The following is a 21,160-nucleotide window of genomic DNA, read 5'->3' on the forward strand; positions in this document are numbered from 1 at the left end:
CCATGATGGATTTCGATTTGACGTTTTGCTGACACGCACACTACTACACAAATTGCCTGTAATTTTCGTTTGCATCATTCAGCAACGTGTACACTGGCAAACGTCAAAGCGATCGAACACTAGCGCATCTGGTGGAACGATCGCGTGAATAAAATGAAATTTGAATTGATCGTTAAATGAATGTGCCAAGTCGTTTTGAAGAGTGTTACGTCTGTTTGTCTGTGGTATACTTTTCAACTATTTTTGCAGTACCAATCAAAAGACGATTCTTTTGGCCATCGTTCAATGCAAGGCGACAATCATAATACAAATAAACAGCTGAGATATTAACGAAAAAGAGGGAAACCAAAGAGAGCCTCTCTTCTGCAGATACGACCTTTAGACATGTTTGGCCTGACTTTATTTAGAATTTCTGAAAGTTATAACATACAATGCAAAAAATATGTGATGTTGAAAGGTGGATAAAATGAATTGTATTTTTTCCCAAATTCAATTATGTGTGCAAACAAATCTCAACTGTTATACACTTTCTACACACTAGAAATATCAGCTCAGAGTACAAGCTTGGGCCAGCGCTAGCACGGGAAATGCAAATGCAATTTACTCATATTTTGTGCTCTCCATTTTAGCTCGAAAAAGAGTGAATTCTTTTGATGCGTGCATTTCATTTTCATATCAATGATATTTTAGTTGACTCAAATATTACAGCATGTTACATCCCATATATAACTCTTATGGCAATGTTTTGAACATTGAGTAGAAATTTTTAGAGTGCTTCATTTTAACTAAGCCAATGCGCAAACCCAGCACTGTAATACCTTAGGGGCTGTTCATAAACCACGTAGACCAAAATTTGGTCATCTCAGACTCCCCCTCCCCCCCTCGTAGACTTTTGTCCATACAAAAAATTTGGAATTTGTATGGAGCGTAGACTTTGGCCAGGCCCCCCCTCCCCCCCAAAAAGTCTACGTGGTAAATGAACAGCCCCTTACCTGCCGTGTCTCATAACTTTTTAATTATCGTTTCTGTATTTTATTCCATCACGCTAAGATCTGTTTACCTGTTTTTCTAAAATATTGATGAATATTACTTATATTTTTCATTTCAATTTCGCACATTCGCATTTATAGGTAATATTTTCCCTTATTTGTGTAACAATTAATCATATTTGGTTTCACTTTACCCATATTTGAGTTTTGTTTACGCATATTTGCAAATGTGCACTTTTTGAAACAAAGGTAAACGGATCTTACCGTGCAACCAAATAAAGAAAACTTGATATTTATACATTTCTAGTACTTATACCTATGATGTATAATATGAAAGTTTCACAATTGAACCAGAAAACCCAAAAAGTGAAACATGTGATGAGCAGCTAACAATTTTCAAACAGGCATGGTTTCAAGATTTCAAACGTGCATGGTTTTCTTGTAGCGTTATTACAGTTTCTTGCAATTGGGTTGCTCATTTCTTCAACTAGTCGATCCTTATTATCGAATTGTGCTGAAAACTGTTCGAGAATTCCGTACGATTCTTTAGCGATGTTGGGATTGCACGCCAAACTGGACCAAAATCCAAATTTGCATTTGGGGCAAAGCTGACAAATAGTTTCCTATGACATAGGTCATTAGCCTGGTACACGGTTTATATGGGAAAATATAAAAAATGGGAAAACTCCAACTCCTGTATACTTTTTGAGTTCCATTTTGGTCCCATATCAACTGTGCAAAATTTCAGATCGATCGAAGAAACTATATTTTAGCGCCCGCCATTCTTAGTTTTTCATACGATTTACTATGGGGAAAATTTACTGCTTCAAAAAAAATCGCTTGAGGTCACTCATTGATCCCTAAAAATAAGTCGTTGAATGATTTCTGTAGATAACTTCACGAGGAATCAGACCTCCAAAGACCGCAAAGCGATGCGACATTCGTGGAAAAAGTTATTAAGCCTTACCCGATCGATAAAATGACGAGATTTTATTATTTATTGTTATTCCTTACATGTTAAACAGCGTTGGCATGTCATTCGGTTTTCAGTCAATAACTTTTTCCACATGCCTTAGATCGCTTTGCGGTCTTCAGAGGGTTTGTTCCTCGTAAAATTTCCAACAGAAATCATTCATCGGTATATTTTTAGGGGATAAGGGGCAACCTGTGGCGATTTTTCTTTGAATAATTGATATTCCTCATAGTAAATCGTATGAAAACTTAAAACGGCTGGCGCTAAAATACAGTTTCTCCGATCGAGCTGAAATTTTGCACAGTTGATGTGGGACCAACATGGACCTCAAAAAGTGTACAGGAGTAAAATGTCTTTTTGTGTCCCACGCTAAAGGTCATATCAAAACATCGATTTGAAACTGATTTCAGGTATCGAAGTAAAGCTTTAAACATCGAAGTGGCTTAGAAAAAAAAAGTACTCTTCCATATAAAATTCAGAAACCAATAAGTTTATGTTTATACACTTTTTAATTTGTACCCCGCTTATTCGACATATGTTGAATTAAAAAGTGTTCAAATGTCCCAAATGTCACAGCGATGTACACTGTAAATGCAAAAAAGTTTGATATTGCGCTTATATTCGCACCGTTAGCAGCTCCTCTTGCTGCCGCTAATTCCGGAAGTTCTGAGTTTGTGCTATTCGAAACTCAAACCGCCTGAAGACCAACCGGAATGAACTGGGGATGGAAACAATTGTAAAAAGAACGAGCTTTTCATTCACATCACCGCAATATCAGTTGAAATTTTGTTTCGTAACAAATCGGAAATCAAAACAAAAACGAAAATAGAGTTGCCAAATTGCAACGAACATGGTGATGTAGGGTGAACAGTTTGCCGAATTAAAAGTTTAGCCCGGTTATTCGACAACAGCCGGTGTCGTATTAGCGGGGTAATACGGTAACATCATTTAAGAAAAAAAAACATTATAATAGTATTTGCTATAAATCTTCAAAAAAATTGTTAGCTGAGACATGGACAAACAGACGTAACACTTATAAATATTTTTCTCATAGTACACCGATTTAACGGCCTTTTAAAAAAAATGATAGTTTGCCAACTGCCCACCCGTGGCGCTCGCATCGTTTTTGTTCGAGTTTCACGTTTCCTCACTGATGGTTGGCCAAACTCTGTCCTTATAATATTGTGCGAACATGTTTCCGTGACTATGATTTGAATCAAAACTTGTTCAAAGTGTTACATCTTACAGTGTTTTATTTTGCCGATTTCGTGCGCTTTTTTAATAACGTTTCAACCGATGATTTTAGCGATATAGTTTCTTCGGAGAAGTTGCTACGTAAAACAAGGCGCACCTTTTGGCATGAAGAGTTGAATGACTAATCCACCTATAAGTGGGATACCAAGTGTAGAATTAGCTCTAAGTTAAAATACACATAAATAAAAACAAAAAAAAAAAATAAGTGGGATGAAAAAAATGTTTTTTTTTTTTTCAAAAAATGCAGATAGACGTTTGATGTCTTCGGTAAAGTTGTGCAAAATGCAATTTTGAACAACTTTGTCAAGGACGCCATAATGCTGAATCTCATACTTTACGAGATATATTGCGTTGTATGTGCATGACCCTTAGAAATCATATATTTCATCATAACTTTTTAACAGGATTTTTTAGATTTTTTGTGTCTTCTACAAAGTTGTTTGGCACGTAAAAATAGGGTCTGGAACCATTTGGGCAGGTGCACCTATTTTGGGCACTTGCTGCTATAACTCAGTCAATTTTGAACCGATTGACTTGAATTTTTGTACATGGCTAGATACTGTGCGTATCTGATCGTGTTTCAAAAATCTAGTCAATCGGTTCAAAATTGACTGAGATATAGCAGCAAGTGCCCAAAATAGGTGCTCCTGCCCAAATGGTCCCAGACCCTACATGTTTTTGCTAAACATCGAAAAACGCTAGCTTTTAAAATTACAAAGAGTAACTTTGAACTCGTCTAACTGCTTTCGGCGCAAAATCGCGCAGAGAACCGTTTCGAATAATGAAACAACTATATTTCTTCTATATCAAAATGGCTTAAACTTTTGTATTCAAGTGTATTCTTTATGTATTATGGTAAATGAACAAGCAATTATCAAATATTGAAATTATTTAATAACTTCTTAATTCTACGAGATAGAATGATAGAATGTTCAGCAAAATTGTGTATTTTTATATGCTCAACAATTTTGCAGAACATGCAAATAATGTACAAATTATTGATTAAAAGTTATAATAAAAATCAATTTCTGAGTGATTTTTAAATATTTTTTTTTTATAATTCGTTAAAATAATCATAGCTTTTTACCAAGATTTTCTACAATTTTTTCGTGTTCTAGAAAGTTGTTTAGCATACAAGAATACACAATTTTGCTGAACATTGCGACATTCTATCCCTTTAAGTTAAGAAGTTATTGAATAATTTCAATATTTGATAATTGTTTGTATATTTACCATTACTCATAAAGAATACACTTGCATACAAAAGCTAAGGCCATTTTCATATAGTAGAAATATAGTTGTTTCATTATTCGAAACGGTTCTCTGCGCGATTTTGCGCCGAAAGAAGTAACACCAGTTCAAAGCTACCCTATAAAATCACTAATTTTTAAATAACTTTGTTATTTTAAAAGCTAGCGTTTTTCGATGTTCAGCAAAAACATGTATTTTTACGTGCGAAACAACTTTGTAAAAGACGCAAAAAATCTTAAAGATCCCGTTAAAAAGTTATGATGAAATATATGATTTCTGGGGGTCATGCACATACAACGCAATATATCTAGTAAAGTATGAGATTCAGCATTATGGCGTCTTTGACAAAGTTGTTCAAAATTGCATTTTGCACAACTTTGCCGAAGACATCAAACGTCTATCTGCATTTTTTGAAAAAAATATTTATTTCATCTCACTTATAGGGAGATTAATCATTCAACTCTTTATGTCAAAAGATGCGCCTTGTCTAATGTAGAAACTTCTCCGAAGAAATTATATCGCTAAAATCATCGGTTGAAACGTTATTAAAAAAGCGCACAAAATCGGCAAAATAAAACACTGTGCATCTGTTTGTCTGTGGCTAAGATTTATTAGGGGCCGTCCATATACCACGTGGAATGGAAAATCATGGTTTTCGACCCCCTCCCTCCTCACGTGAACTTCAGAAAAAATAGTTTTTTTCTAAATATTTTTAAAACCATATAAAAAGGTGAATTTTAAAGGTTTCAAGAGAACTGTTTTTTTTTTGTAAACAATTTCTCAAAAATAGTTCATAATGTAATGCATTTCAAATATTGTATAGCTATCGTAATACAAAATATCATTATTTTATTTATCTAAAAGTTTCTACAATCTAAGGTTGTGTGTAAAAGCCACAGAAAATATAGTGCAATTTCGAAATTGAATCTGATTCGAAATTGTGGGATTCGTGGCCGTGCGATTAGCAGCGGCAGCCGTCCAGGCGTTTTGTAAGCCTCGGAGTGTGGATTCGATTCCAGCTCCAGTTGGTGAAAACTTTTCGTCAAACGAAAAATTCTGCACTGGACCACCGGTGTTTCGTGTGTTGTCCGTTGTCACACGCTAGTTATGTGCGCTAGTGCTCGTTCAGTCTGTATAACCTCTGGTTGAAGACGATGTAGTGTCTTTTTTTAATTGAATTATAGTGCAAAGATTTTGACTGTTTCATGTTCGGGCAAATTAAAAAAACAAAATTATGAGGTAAAACTGCAAAATTAAGAAGGGTTGAAACAGAAGTAGTTTTTAAAATTGATATGAAATTGCAAGTAATCCATTAACCCTCGAGTAATCGCGCTGTTGTATTTTGTACAACACGTTGAAAAAAACTCGCTTTTTGTACTCCGCTTTAGTGTGGTGCTGACGTAAGCAGCCAACCGCGCGAGTTACGGAAGGTTAAGAAATTTAACGACAACTTTTAAAGATACTACAATACTGTTATGATCTACGCAAAATTTCAAAATTCCAGAATAATTTTTGATTAAGGTTTTATTAAAAGAAAAAATGATAAGAGAGCTGTATCAATGATTCATTCATTCATTTATTTAGTATTACATCAAATTCAAGATAAAACTGAATCAACAATATTTCTCCATAATACACGGTTCGTGGCTGCCGCTCTCCATCCTCGGTCGCGCCCGATGCTCGCCAGGTCACGCTCCACCTGGTCCGCCCATCGTGCTCTCTGCGCTCCACGCCTTCTTGTGCCAACCGGATCAGTTGCAAACACCAGCTTTGCAGGGTTGTTGTCCGGCATTCTTGCAACATGCCCTGCCCACCGTATCCTTCCGGCTTTGGCCACCTTCTGGATGCTGGGTTCGCCGTAAAGTGCAGCGAGCTCGTGGTTCATCCTTCTCCGCCACACGCCGTTCTCCTGCACACCGCCGAAGATCGTTCTTAGCACGCGTCGCTCGAAAACTCCGAGTGCTTGTAGGTCCTCCTCGAGCATGGTCCATGTCTCGTGCCCGTAGAGGATCACCGGTCTTATTAGCGTTTTGTACATGGTGCATTTGGTGCGTGGGTGAATCTTTTTCGACCGCAGTTTCTTCTGGAGCCCGTAGTAGGCCCGACTTCCGCTGATGATGCGCCTCCGAATTTCACGGCTCACGTTGTTGTCAGCCGTCAGTAAGGATCCGAGGTAGACGAATTCCTCCACCACCTCGAAAGTATCCCCGTCTATCGTAACATTACTACCCAGACGGATCCGGTCGTTTTCGGTTCCGCCTACCAGCATGTACTTTGTTTTTGAGGCATTCACCACCAGTCCGACCTTTGCTGCTTCGCGTTTCAGGCGGGTGTACAGTTCTGCCACCGTTCCAAATGTTCTAGCGATAATGTCCATGTCGTCCGCAAAGCACACAAATTGACCGGATTTTGTGAAAATCGTTCCCCGGCTGTTGAGCCCGGCTCGTCGCATCACACCTTCCAGAGCGATGTTGAAGAGTAGACATGAGAGTCCGTCACCTTGTCGCAGTCCCCGGCGAGATACGAATGAACTGGATAGTTCACCCGAAACCCTTACGCAGTTTTGCACACCGTCCATCGTTGCTTTAATCAGTCTAGTCAGCTTCCCAGGAAAGCCGTTTTCGTCCATGATTCTCCATAGCTCTGCGCGGTCGATACTGTCGTATGCCGCTTTGAAGTCGATGAACAGGTGATGCGTTGGGACCTGGTATTCACGGCATTTCTGGAGGATTTGCCGTACGGTAAAGATCTGGTCCGTTGTCGACCGGCCGTCGATGAAGCCGGCTTGATAACTTCCCACGAACTCATTTGTTTTAGGTGACAGACGACGGAAGATGATCTGGGATAGCACTTTGTAGGCAGCATTCAAAATAGTGATCGCCCTGAAGTTCTCACATTCCAAATGGTCGCCTTTCTTGTGAATGGGGCAGATTACCCCTTCCTTCCACTCCTCCGGTAGCTGTTCGGTTTCCCAGATCCTGACTATGAGCCGATGCAGACAGGTGGCCAACTTTTCTGGGCCCATCTTGAAGAGTTCAGCTGCGATACCATCCTTACCAGCTGCTTTGTTGGTTTTGAGCTGGTGAATGGCATCCTTAACTTCCCTCAGCGTGGGAGTTGGTTCATTTTCGTCCTCCGCTGCACTGGCGTCGTCGATTCTTCCGTTGCCGTGGGCTCCCGTGCCTACGTTCTCCACGCCGTTCAGGTGCTGATCGAAGTGCTGCTTCCACCTTTCGATCACCTCACGTCCGTCCGTCAAGAGGCCTCCGTCTTTATCCCTGCATATATCGGCTCGCGGCACGAAGCCGTTGCGGGATGCGTTGAGCTTCTGATAGAACTTCCGTGTTTCTTGGGAACGGCACAGCAGTTCCATTTCTTCACACTCCGCTTCTTCCAGGCGGCGCTTTTTCTCCCGAAAGAGGCGTGTCTGCTGTTTCCGCTTCTGTTTGTATCGTTCCACGTTCTGTCGAGTCCCTTGCTGCAGCATTACCGCCCTCGCTGCGTTCTTCTCCTCCAAAACCGTTCTGCACTCTTCGTCGAACCATTCGTTCCGTCGATTCCGTTCCACGTACCCGATGGTGCTCTCGGCTGCGTCGTTGATCGAGATGATTTGTTTCCTTGATATTAATTGCTATATGTTTAGATCAATGTTGTCCACGTGGACATCTGACAGACCCCCACTCCATGGACAAACGAGGACATTTTTTGAACCCCCTTCCCCTCCAAGTTGTCTACGTGGTATATGGACGGCCCCTGAGTTATTAGTTCAGAATCTGGTTTATGTAGGAGTCCAAGATAGTATGTTCGCACATTTCCGATTAGTGTTAGTGTTCTGCATGTGTACATCTTGTGGCAGACACGAAGCTATTCTATGCCCAAGAAATTTTAAAGAAAGTTCCTGGACTAACCGGAAATCGAACCCGTCACTCCAGCAGTGGCTAAAGGGCCCCTATGCAATAAACGAATTAACGTTGAAATACTTTTTCACCAGAATGCATGGAAACGCTTCATCAAATTTACCGGAGACAGTTAAACCAAATTCTATTGGAATTCATCAATGATGTTAATCCACATTTCGTTTATTAGGCCACTGAGTCCAATAAGTTGAAAATGTTGTGTCCCGTTTCGTTATTCCCATCTAGCTAACTAATTACCTTGTGCCAAGTAATCAGTTTATGCAACGATCTCCCAGTCAGGTGCGATGAAACTTGTAAAGACCTTTCCAGGTCAATACTCCTAGATTCAACAGAAATAACTTCGACGATATTTAAGAATCAGTTTGTAAGTGTTCAACATACCCGATAAAATATTACCCCCGAGGAAAATTTCTTTCTCTAATTAAAACATCGCATGTAAGAATAACAACCATTTTAATAATAATAAAAATTATGTATAAAAAACAACCTCTAACAAGAAATCCTAGGATACACAGATACATAGCGCTGAAATATTGTCCAATATTGTTTTCTTCCGTTATTTAGTTTGTAAATTGTGTAAACCTACCTATAAACGCGGCATGCATACATTATTACAATACTTCTTAATCAAATCTCGTTTTGGGTTCAACCGTACATGCAAGGTATTTATTGATTCTTCATTTCGACGAGCATATTATTCCACAAACACTTAACGTGTCACCGGGCATTAGCAAATCATCATTTTCCACACTTTTTCTGAACTTTCCAAATAATCACCAAACCTAATATTAGCATTTAGTTGGCCCTTAGTGTAGTTTAGAGCTGACTTCAAACTTTTTAGTCCTGTATCAACACTAAATTACACAAAAGTGGCCACACTTGATGCTATTAGCTGGCTTGGTGGTAAGTTGGATTGTATTTCATTCTCATCTTATCATTTTTTTTGTGATTGACATAAATATAACGATAAACGACGATAAATACTTTGTTAATTTTAAGTGATTAGGTTACATTCTCCTGTAAGTAAACTGCTCTCAGAGAGATTTTAGAAATCTCTCGCATCAACGCTCCACTACATTTTGATCCGGTCCCCATTTTGGGACGGATTGAAGGCTTGTTTTGTCGTCTGATGATTTGTTGGCATTCCTGTACACAAACTATTTTTTTCCGACGGGATTTCCGACTCTGCCATCTCTTGTTGGCTCACTATTGAGTAAACACGAGCGCGCGCGGCGCGCAGGCCGCGTGTTTTTCTATTTTCTGTGAAGAATCATTATAATTAATTTGTACATCATTGTAGTTGCGGTGTTGAGGTTTGTGGGGAAAGGGGTTAAGAATGAAGGTGGAGGGCAAGAATACAAGCTACACAAGGAAGCCTCCATGTGCTCTGGGTGTGTTTCTATCTAGCTATTGCGCCGTGTCATGCTAATTCAGCTGGATTTTGAAACTCCAGATAGGGAAACTGCGGTTCGCAGGAAATCAGGAGTTACGCTTATAGCAGAAGCCTGTGATGGTTTTTATGGATCAAGTGAGAAGATTGTTCTGTAACCTCCGTAGTATTTCAATTGCTTTCACTTATATCCTGAAATCATCAAGCACAGCTTTAAATGTCCCACCGAAAATTTCAAGCACACCACATTCGACCCAAGGGAACCACCTGTCAAACGTGTTGATCGATTCCAGTATTCGGAGCATCCTCCAACTTTCGCCACACGACGTTGCACATCTCGCGTACCAGTGCTTTTTCACCGTCGTCCAGTTGAAGATCGGACGTGATGTTCGGTCCAATTCGTTCCCTTTCGAGTTGTTCTCGGACCTCCAGGACCTGAAGGGCTCGCACCACTGCTTCCGGTCGGCCCGATATGGGATCAGCAATGGACGATGGAGGTGGCGGCTGATTGTTGGTGGAGTTGTTATTCGATACTGGGGGTCCTGTTCCGTTGGTGGGTCCGATTGGTTGGACGTTTTTCAGGATGGCGCATCGTTCCTCTTCCAGCTGTCGTATTCGGGATTCAAGCGATCGGACGTACTGCAGGGTTTGGTCGCTTAGGGCGGAGCGGAGGTTGAGTTCCTGAAAAGAATATAAGATGATATTTTAACACTGCTTATACCAACAGGGTTTTTGTAACGTAAAGTACCGACAGGCAAAAAAACGTGAAACTAATTTTTTTTGCACATCCATATCTCAGCAGTTAGTGAACCAAATTTCAATCTTTTGGCGTAAACGGAATCCTACACTATCCTAGAGAGGTGTAATGAAAGTCGATTGGAATTTCATGCAGCTTCCGGTGAGAACCAGGCGAAAACATTAGTTCCACATGTTTAACTTCTTCCGGTTCCGTTTTGTTCCCAGATTGGTTGTGAGTACCATGTCTTTGTAGCGAGTTCTTTCGGAACCTCGACAAGATAGCAATTAACATTCTGTCTTCGGCATAGTTATTCAGAACATCAACCACTTCCTGGTGCTAGATTTCATAGTTCCAAATTTCCCCACCACATGGCGCTAGTGTACATAGTGACTTCTGGTACGACTTTTGTGGGATATAGCACGAGATTGAAGCACGATAGGGAGGTATGATCTTCGCCAAAGTTGTTCACGACTACGAGTACTTACAGGTCATGAAGAGCATAGTTCCGAATTTCACCACCACGTGGCGCTAGTGTACATAGTGACTTCTGGTACGACTTTTGTGGGATATAGCACGAGATTGAAGCACGATAGGGAGGTATGATCTTCGCCAAAGTTGTTCACGACTACGAGTACTTACAGGTCATGAAGAGCATAGTTCCGAATTTCACCACCACGTGGCGCTAGTGTGCATAGATACTTCCGGTATGACTTTGGAGGGATATAGCACGAGATTAAAAATGTCAATTTCTTGATTTTGCTTTGGCTGACCAAGCCATGTGGGAATTGATTGAAGCTAGATAGGGAGGTACGATCTTCGGCAAAGTTGTTCAGGACTACAAGTTTTTCCAGGTCATGAAGAGCATAGTTCGGAATTTCTCCACCACGTGCCGCTAGTGTACATAGCTACTTCCGGAATAACTTTGGAGGAATATAGCACGAGATTGAAGCCAGATAGGAAGATGCGATCTTCGGCAAAGTTGTTCAGGACTACGAGTGCTTCCAGGTCATGAAGAGCATAGTTCCTAATTTCACCACCACGTGCCACTAGTGTACGACTTTGGTGGGATATAGCACGAGATTCCTGCCAAACAGGAAGGTGCGATCTTCGGCAAAGTTGTTCAGGACTACTAGTACTTATAGGTGATGAAAAACATAGTTCGGAATTTCACCACAATGTGGCGCTAGTGTTCATAGTGATTTCCGGTACGACTTTAGTAAGATATATCACAAGATTGAAGCCAAATAGGAAGGTACGATCTTCGACAAAAATGTTCAGGATTACGATTACTTCCTGGTCAAGAAGAGCATAGTTCAAAATTTCACCCCCACTTAGCGCTAGTGTACATAGCTACTTCCGATACGACCTTGGTGGGATATAGAACGAGATTGAAGCCAGATAGGAAAGTGCGATCTTCGACAAAGTTGTTCAGGTCTACGAGTACTTCTACGCCATGAAGAGCATAGTGGCGCTAGTGTACATAGTTACTTCCGGTACGATTTTAGTGAGATATATCACAAGATCGAAGCCAGAGAGGAAGGTACGATCTTCGACAAAATTGTTTAGGACTACCAGTACTTCCAGGCAGGGATGCCATCTATACAGATTTATCTGTATTATACAGATTTTTGAGCATTCGTACAGATTCCGTTTTATATAAAGTACTGATTTTTGGACTAGAGGAACTATTGTTTGTATGGGATTCATATTTTTCACCCAAATTTTGTGTAAAACCCAGATTTTTAGAAATAGTGACACAGATTTTTCAAAAAAAATCATCTGGCATCCCTGCTTCCAGGTCATGCAGAGCATAGTTCCAAATTTCACCAGCGCGTGGCACTAGTGTACATAATGACTTCCGGTATGACTTTTGTGGGATATAGCACGAAATTGAAGCCAGATAGGGAGGTATGATCTTTAGCAAAGTTGTTCAGGACTACGAGTACTTCCAGATTATGAAGAGCATAGTTCAGAATTTCACCACAACGTGTACATAGTTACTTCCGCTACGACTTTGGTGGGATATAGCACGAGATTTAAGCCAGACAGGAAGGTGCGATGTTCGGCAAAGTTGTTCAGAACTGTGAGTACTTCCAGGTAATGAAGAGCATAGTTCCGATCATTTCAGGATCACTTGGAGAGTATTCCCCAAGAATATCTACAGAAATACTTTCCGCGAATGTACAAGACGTTTCTCTTGAGATTCAGTTCTAGTAGAATGAAGGTTTCAGTATAATTATTGCAAAAGCTTTGATCTTATGGCAGATTTTTGTTTTCGTGAAAAATGTAAACTTCAGAAAGATATTCTCATAATGATGATTCACACAAGTTTTAGCAAAGATATTCAAATAAATTTCTGGCACCAACTTCATATTTTTTATCCAGAATAATATATCAAACCCATGACCATCCGCAAATGAAAGGGGACATGCGATCAACTGCGCCACGGACTCGGGCACTCTGGAGAGGAATTTCCGAATAAATCATTGCATAAATTTCTGAAGGAATCTTTCGAGGACTTCTCGGAGCGAACTCTAGGAAAAATTACGTAGCAATCCCTGCAAAACATATTCCGAAAGCATCACTAAAAACTTTCCTAAGTACTTAATTGGGGAGTTTCATAAAGAATCTCTGGAAGAATCACTAAAATTTATCGTAAACGAATCGCAGAAAGAAGCTCCGGAGCGATTTGAAATGCAATCGCTGAAGTTTTCAAGCTCCGGAGGAATTTCTGAAGAAATCCTTGGGGAAAGAAAGTGTTAGAGGATGGGTTCATGAAGGAAAATACAAAGGAGCATCTAGAAAAACTCCAGAATCCCTGTTAAAAATTCCCTGTTATTATTATTAATATTTATTAAAGACACTTTACCACTTATGTGGCATTCGTGTCTGGAAAAATTCCCTGTAGAAAATATTAAAGGTATGCCTGGGTGAATTTTTGAAGATATCCCTGGAAAGAATTGCAAAACAATACTCAAGGATCCCAAATGGAATCACCCAGATGATTTCCTAAAAGAAATCTTGGAAATGGACCGCTAAAAGAATTTCCAAAAAATCACTATAGGAATCCCGATAGAACCCCTGGAAGAATTTGGCAAAGAAATCGAAGGAGAATGGATATTCGAAGGAATCTTTGGAAACATTTCCGAGTAGATCAGTAGATACTTCCTGAAACCTTCCAGGAATGCTTGCTCCTCCAGATTCTCCTATAGCTCCTTCAGAGATTTTTGCAAAGATTTCTCCAGGAATTCCTCTTGACATTTTTTCAAAGCAATTTCTGCAAGGATTCACCCGAGAATCTTCTGGCTTTACCGTTAGAAATTCCTACTATGATTCCTCCAGCATTTCGTCCTATAATTATTTCATAGGTTTCTTCAGAAATGTGGTATTCCTACAGGGAATCCTACCGGGATTGTTTCAACAGCTACTGCTGGGAATTGTCTATAAATTTCTGGAAAGCGTTCTGAAGAATTTTCATCTGGGTTTCTCATCTAATACCTGAAAGGAATCCTCCAAAAATTCCCGAAAGACTCTCAAACGCAATAATCGGAAATATTCCTCTGAAAATGCTCCAGAAAGCTAAGAAAGAATTTCCGACGAAATTCCAGCAGTTATCACTGTATGAAATCCTTGAAGAAATCACTGAAAGAATCGTAGTAGTAATATCTGGAAGTACTTCAGGAGGACTTCCTTGAAAAATCCTAGGAGTAAATCTTGGAGGAATCCTATGAAGAATTTTCGGGGTAACCCCTTAGGAATTCAAAGAAAAATTGCTAGAAAAATCTTTTAAGAGATCCTCTTGGAATCCCTCCAGGAAGTGGTATCTATTAGAAATTTCTGCTGGGATTCCTCCATGGATTTGTCCAAGGATTCACCCAATGATTCCTTTAGGGATTTCTGGAACGTTTCTTCTAGGAATTCCTCTCGGAATACCACCAGAAATTCTCGCTTGGATTCCTTCAGGAACTCCAATCAGGATTTTTCCAAGCATTCTTGCTGACATGGCTTGAACATTTCCATATGGTATATCTGAAGGAATCCTCCAAAAACTTCTGAAATATTTCATGCAGGAATGCTTGAGGAATCTCAGCATGACTTCTGGAAAAATCACAGAAGCATTCCAAGTGCAATATCAATAGACAAAGGAAACTGAAGAGAATTTCCAGTAGGAATAGGAAGAGGAATTCCAGGAGATATTCTTGAAGGAATTACTGAAAAAAAATAAGAAATCACAGAAGGAACTTCTGCAGGAATCCCTGTGGACAATTCCTAGAGAAATTCCTGAAAAAAAAAACTCCTGGAGAAAACCACGGACAAATCAACACAAACAAAAGGGCGTAGCTTCCTTTGGATACATCTGCAAAGTTGTGGTTCGTATTTTATATCACCCACGTAATTCACAAACATAACTAGACAGATTAACTGCTCATCTTTCCGATAACTGCGGTGGATTGCATGAGCACAATGAAATACGATCCAAAGATGTGAAAATGGGGTTTGTTTCAAAATACAGTTACGCCCTTTTGAAATGTTGATGTCAAAATGCCTAGAGGAACTTTTGCTGGAACCCATTGAGAATTTTTTGGAGAAATTCTCTTTGAGTCTACAAATGCCTAATAGGATGTCTCTAAAAAATCTTGCTGAGATTTTTTTAGAGATTTCTCCATGGATTCTCTAAGGAATTTCTTTTGGAATATCACCAGAAATTCCGTCTAAAATTTCTTCTGATATTCCTACTCATAAATCTTCGGCAATGCAGCTAAGACTTTTTCAGTAATTGATCTTAGGAGTCCTGGGTTATCTGGAGGATAACCAGCAGGAATCCCCGCAAGGCATCCTGAAAGAATCTACCAGATATTTCTGTATAAATCACAGCAGGAACTGTTAGCTAAACTGTAAGAAAACTTTTTTCTGCGACTTTTTACTGATTCGGAAGAATTACCCCCACGAAATTGACTCATTTTTTCCGTAAAATTTCTGAAAGTGAAGCCAGGCGAATCGGATTAGTCTTTAACCCTTTATAAGGCAGTGGCAACTATATTGCCACCTACTGTTTGTATTTTTTCTGTTATATAACAATTTATTTCGAACTTTTGTTTTGGTTTACGCAAAATTGGGATTATTAACAACGCCTGGTATTTGTTTGGTACTAAACAAAGCTCTAACAACAATTTTGGAGCCATTTGTAGTCTCAAAAATGGCTAAATTTGACCACGTGAAGAAAATTAGCTCAAACTTTTTGTAAAATTATAGATTTGGTGAATATTTTAAGAAATAATCAAATTATGGGTTGACACGAGCTGAACTACACAGTTTATATTATGGGTTAAGCCCTAATCCACTCTAAAATCTCTTTTCTGTTTTTTTTTTTGTCGAAGTCAAAAGAAGAAAAGTACCCTAAACGGGCAGTGGCAACTATATTGCCACCTCAAAAGCTTGTTTTTGGGGTAAACGGGCAGTGGCAACTATATTGCCACCTAGATTTTTGAGAGTTTCTTTCAAACAAAAATTGTTTTGTACTTGAAATCATGTATATAATCATTTCCATAATAGTATGCGTTGACAACTCTTCTAGTTTTCTCGGCCTTATAAAGGGTTAATGTGTCGAAGACAAAGTACAGTCGAGTCTCTTACTAAACGAATTCCTATTAAACGGACTCCTATTAAACGAACTCCTACTAGACAGGGGTGAGCGTTATAGGAGACTAAGAGCTTACGGGATTTCGGCATTTTGGGGGTGTGGCCTATTATCTCGGGTGTGTTAAGAGTTAACGCAATACTTTCTACGGCAAAGTTTTAGGGCTTGATAAGATCTACCATTTAGAACTTTGGTTCATATGATTAGTTGGCAATTTGGCCGCTAGAGGGGCCATCAACAATTTGATGCTAAATTGCACTACGGGAACCATATCAGGTTGTCAAGCAAACGTTACGATATGCGACAGCTCAAGATCCTGATAATTTGGAAGGATAGTGTCTTCGGGAAAGTTGTTGGGTACGCCAATAACTTACTGACGATGAGTTGCGAAGTTCGAAATTCCTCCACTGGGCGGCGCTAGTGAGCAAGTAAAATTTCAAAACATCATATCTCAGAATCCCGATAACTTATGAAGATGGTGTCTTCGGCAAAGTTGATCAGTATGACATAAACTTACATACAAATAAACACTTGTTTCGCAATTCTGCCACTAGGCGGCGCTAGTGAACATGCAAATTTTAGAAATCTCATAGCTCAGAATTCTGATAACTTAGAAAGTTGGTGTCTTCGGCAAAGTTGATCAGTATAACATAAACTTCCATAAAAATAAACATTTGTTTTGCAATTCTGCCACTAGGCGGCGTTTACCGGGTTTTTTCGTCTTTTTTCGATTTTTTTGGCGGTTTTTCGGCTTGGCAAAACTAGTGTCGCTCCCCCCGATAACTTAGAAAGTTGGTGTCTTCGGAAAAGTCTATCAGAATGACATGAACTTACATAAAAATAAACACTTGTTTCAAAATTCTGCCACTAGGAGGCGCTAGTAAACTTGCAAATTTTAAAAATCTCAAAGCTCAGCATCCTGATAACTTAGGAAGTTGGTGTCTTCGGCAAAGTTGATCAGTATGACATAAACTTACATAAAAATAAACACTTGGTTCAAAATTCTGCCACTAGGAGGCGCTAGTGAACTTTGAAATTTTAGAAATCTCATAGCTCAGAATCCTGATAATTTAGGAAGTTGGTGTTTTCGGCAAAGTTGGTCAGTATGACATAAACTTACATAAAAATAAACACTTGTTTCGCAATTCTGCCACTAGGTGGCGTTTACCGGGTTTTTTCATCTTTTTTCGATTTTTTTGGCGGTTTTTCGGCTCAGCAAAATTAGTGTCGCTCCCCCCGATAACTTAGAAAGACGGTGTCTTTGGCAAAGTTGATCAGAATGACATAAACTTACATAAAAATAAACAATTGTTTCGCAGTTCTGCCACTAGGCGGCGCTAGTGAACATACAAATTTTAGAAATCTCATAGCTCAAATCCTGATAACTTAGAAAGTTGGTGTCTTTGGAAAAGTTGATCAGAGTGACATAAACTTACATAAAAATAAACACTTGTTTCGCAATTCTGCCACTAGGCGGCGCTAGTGAACATGCAAAGCCGAAAAACCGCCAAAAAAGTCGAAAAAAGACGAAAAAACCCGGTAAACGCCGCCTAGTGGCAGAATTGCGAAACGAATGTTTATTTTTATGTAAGTTTATGTCATACTGATCAACTTTGCCGAAAACACCAACTTCCTAAGTTATCAGAATTCTGAGCTATGAGATTTCTAAAAATTGCAAGTTCACTAGCGCCTCCTAGTTGCAGAATTTTGAAACAAGTGTTTATTTTTATGTAAGTTTATGTCATACTGATCAACTTTACCGAAGACACCATCTTCCTAAGTTATCGGGATTCTGAGCTATGAGATTTCTAAAATTTGCATGTTCACTAGCGCCGCCTAGTGGCAGAATTGCGAAACAAGTGTTTATTTTTATGTAATTTCATGTCATACTGATCAACTTTGCCGAAGACACCATCTTCCTAAGTTATCGGGATTCTGAGATATGAGGTTTTGAAATTTTACTTGCTCACTAGCGCCGCCCAGTGGAGGAATTTCGAACTTCGCAACTCATCGTCAGTAAGTTATTGGCGTACCCAACAACTTTCCCGAAGACACTATCCTTCCAAATTATCAGGATCTTGAGCTGTCGCATATCGTAACGTTTGCTTGACAACCTGATATGGTTCCCGTAGTGCAATTTAGCATCAAATTGTTGATGGTCCCTCTAGCGGCCAAATTGCCAACTAATCATATGAACCAAAGTTCTAAATGGTAGATCTTATCAAGCCCTAAAATTTTGCCGAAGAAAGTGTTGCGTTAACTCTTAACACACCCGAGATAATAGGCCACACCCCCAAAATGCCGAAATCCCATAAGCTGTTAATCTCCTATTAAGCGGATTCCTATTGCGCCCCCCGACCAGTGATCTTATAAGAGTCTCGACTGTACATAATGGCAAAGGGTTCCAGGGAGGAATCACCTCGCCCACCACCCCGAATTTCTATTGACGGTGATGAAATCGAGGCGCTTGAAGAATTCGTGTGCTTGGGTTCACTAGTGACCGCCGACAACGACACCAACAGAGAAATTCAGATACGCATTGTAGCAGGAAACCGAGCTTACTTTGGACTCCACAAAACTATACGATCGAACAAAGTCTATCTACAAGACGCTAATTAGACCGGTAGTCCTTTATGGACACGAGGCATGGACTCTACGTGCGGAGGACCAACGCGCCCTTGGAGTTTTCGAACGGAAGGTGTTGCGTACCATCTACGGCGGAGTGCAAATGGAAGACGGGACTTGGAGAAGGCGAAAGAAGCACGAACTGCATCAGCTGCTAAGAGAACCAACCATCGTCCATACCGCGAAAATCGGGAGGCTACGGTGGGCAGGCCACGTCATCAGGATGTCGGATAGCAACCCAATTATAATGATTCTCGAGAGCCATCCAACCGATACAAGAAGATGTGGAGCGCAGTGAGCTAGGTGGGTCGATCAAGTGGAGTACGATTTGCAGACCTTTCGCAGGGTACGGAACTGGAGACACGCAGTCATGGACCGAGTAGAATGAAGACAACTCCTATGTACAGCAGAGGTCACTCAGGCCTTAGTCTGACCGGTAAGGTGAGTAAGGTGCTCTCCCAATTTACTCACCGTTAATCCATTCCTGCCGAACTGCCCTCCTCCTATCTGGTGGATATTCTCATCAGCGTTCGTGCTCGAGCTGCTTCCATCTCCGTCGTCCCGGAGGGGAACAGCATTCGCACTGGTCGTACTACCGGGGGCCGCTCCACAGTTTCCGCAAACCGCTGCCGGCCGATTGGTGTTCGATCGTTCCTCGTCCAAATACAGACACAACTCCTTCAGCTCCAGATTGTCCCGAATCAGCTCCTGCTGCTTGTCGTCCAGCTGCCGCAGTTTTGTCTAAAAGTACGAATAAGTCGTTATATAAATGGATCTAAGAATAAATCACATCCGATCGAACCTGATAAGCGGAAACCTCCTGCCGCATCACACTGGCCGTGTACCGGCCGAATCGTTGCCATTCGCGTGCCAACTTGCGTCCCTTCTGCCGGTCGTCGTCCAGGAAGCAGCACAGATCGCGCAGCTCCTGGTTGTCATCGCTTAGCCGCTGGTTAGCCTCTTTCAGCGCTCGCAGCTCGGCGAGGAGATTCTGCGGATGTGAAGAAAAATAAGATAAATTTAACTTATCTTACAAGGGGGATGAAGAGTGATCTGATCGAAACCATGATCGAACAATTTCGAGCATGGGCTCGAAAGCCGCGGTTTGTCCAAGTGCTGGTATTTAGAAAATATGATAGACTTTAACCAAACACGTAAACATCATCAGCTCCGAGGGAGGTACAATAGTGCCATGAAATCGTGAGCAGTCAGTTACACTTGCAAGGAGGTGGGTAAGTTAAGTATATTTGCATAATTAATTATAGTGCTAGTCCTAATTAATTGTACGTGGTGCGAGATAAATCAGCTGTAGAAGTGTTTGCCATGTCGGTAACGGAAACGAAAGTTAGTTATAAATATCATTTCTGGAATTTCATTTTAATCTTAAGAAACATAGCTGAGGAATTTAGGATGCCAGCAGAGAAAACGAAAGAGGGCAGGGTCGGTTACAAGTTCAAAATATTCATTACAAAATAACGTGGAAACATACCACGACAGAACATTACTGCTAGGGAAGAGTGGAAGCCTGTTCATTTTTTTTTTGTTTTTTGAATTCCTTAAAAGGGTTTAACCTTATTCCCATCTAACTATTCACCGACCAATAATGATCGAGTATAATTTTGCACCTCGCCTAATGTCTCATGGCCAATTTGGTATCAATTATCAATTTATAACTTTTTATAGCTATTTATAGCTTTCAAATAATGTAAAACAAATATTGTGAAAGAACTGTAATTCCTTAAAATAATAAGATTAAATAACTGCCCCTTGAATTCTGTTCCCGTCTAGTCCACGTCTATTTTGGGCACAACCTGAATTCAGTTATCGGCACACCTTCTACATAATATTATGGTACACAAAACGATCAAAGATTATCATAGGTAGGTGTTTATTCGAAAAGTCGGTCAAATTCTTCGCAATCCAGCAGGTTGCTTTTAAATTGTAGCTTTGGAATAATGACCTGAATATTTCAATTGATATTTTGTCCACCAGATCATTAAACGCCATCACAGGACAACGAAGAAATCCTTCTCTATGGTTGTGACGTACGATGTTTCGTATGTAGAAATCTACGCAAACATTTGCTTGCATGCTTTCTAGGCAAAGACAAGTTGTTGTTTACACTTTACCGATGGGAAAAGATAATTTATTTGATTAATTGCACAACTTCTGCCGCATTCTGCAGCAGTGAAATCCTACTAACTTTGAAGTGCCACAGAGCTTTTGAACTGAAGGTTGGTTCAACAAGTGAATCTGGCGAAGTTATAGTTGCACGACTATGAAGACATTTCGGCTAACTGCTGCTTTAGTGTGGTTGCATTCGTCGTATGCAAAACGAGAAAACTTTTCAACTCGTAAGTGGAGCGAAATTGTAACGTGAAATT

General features: G+C 40.1%; 1 protein-coding gene across 1 annotated transcript; it reads right to left on the minus strand.

Moving 5' to 3' along the window:
* Nucleotides 1–8,820: 8,820 nt before the first annotated feature.
* LOC134287596 (coiled-coil domain-containing protein 85C-A-like) lies at nt 8,821–19,767 on the minus strand (the record flags this gene model as incomplete). The annotated part of the gene is given in 3 exon segments (XM_062849684.1): nt 8,821–10,455; nt 19,248–19,517; nt 19,579–19,767. Coding segments are annotated over 3 exon segments (870 nt in total), but the record flags the coding sequence as incomplete, so codon positions are not given.
* Nucleotides 19,768–21,160: the final 1,393 nt, after the last annotated feature.

Source organism: Aedes albopictus, chromosome 2 (assembly GCF_035046485.1).
Source record: "Aedes albopictus strain Foshan chromosome 2, AalbF5, whole genome shotgun sequence".
NCBI classification, from domain to species: Eukaryota; Metazoa; Arthropoda; class Insecta; order Diptera; family Culicidae; genus Aedes; species Aedes albopictus.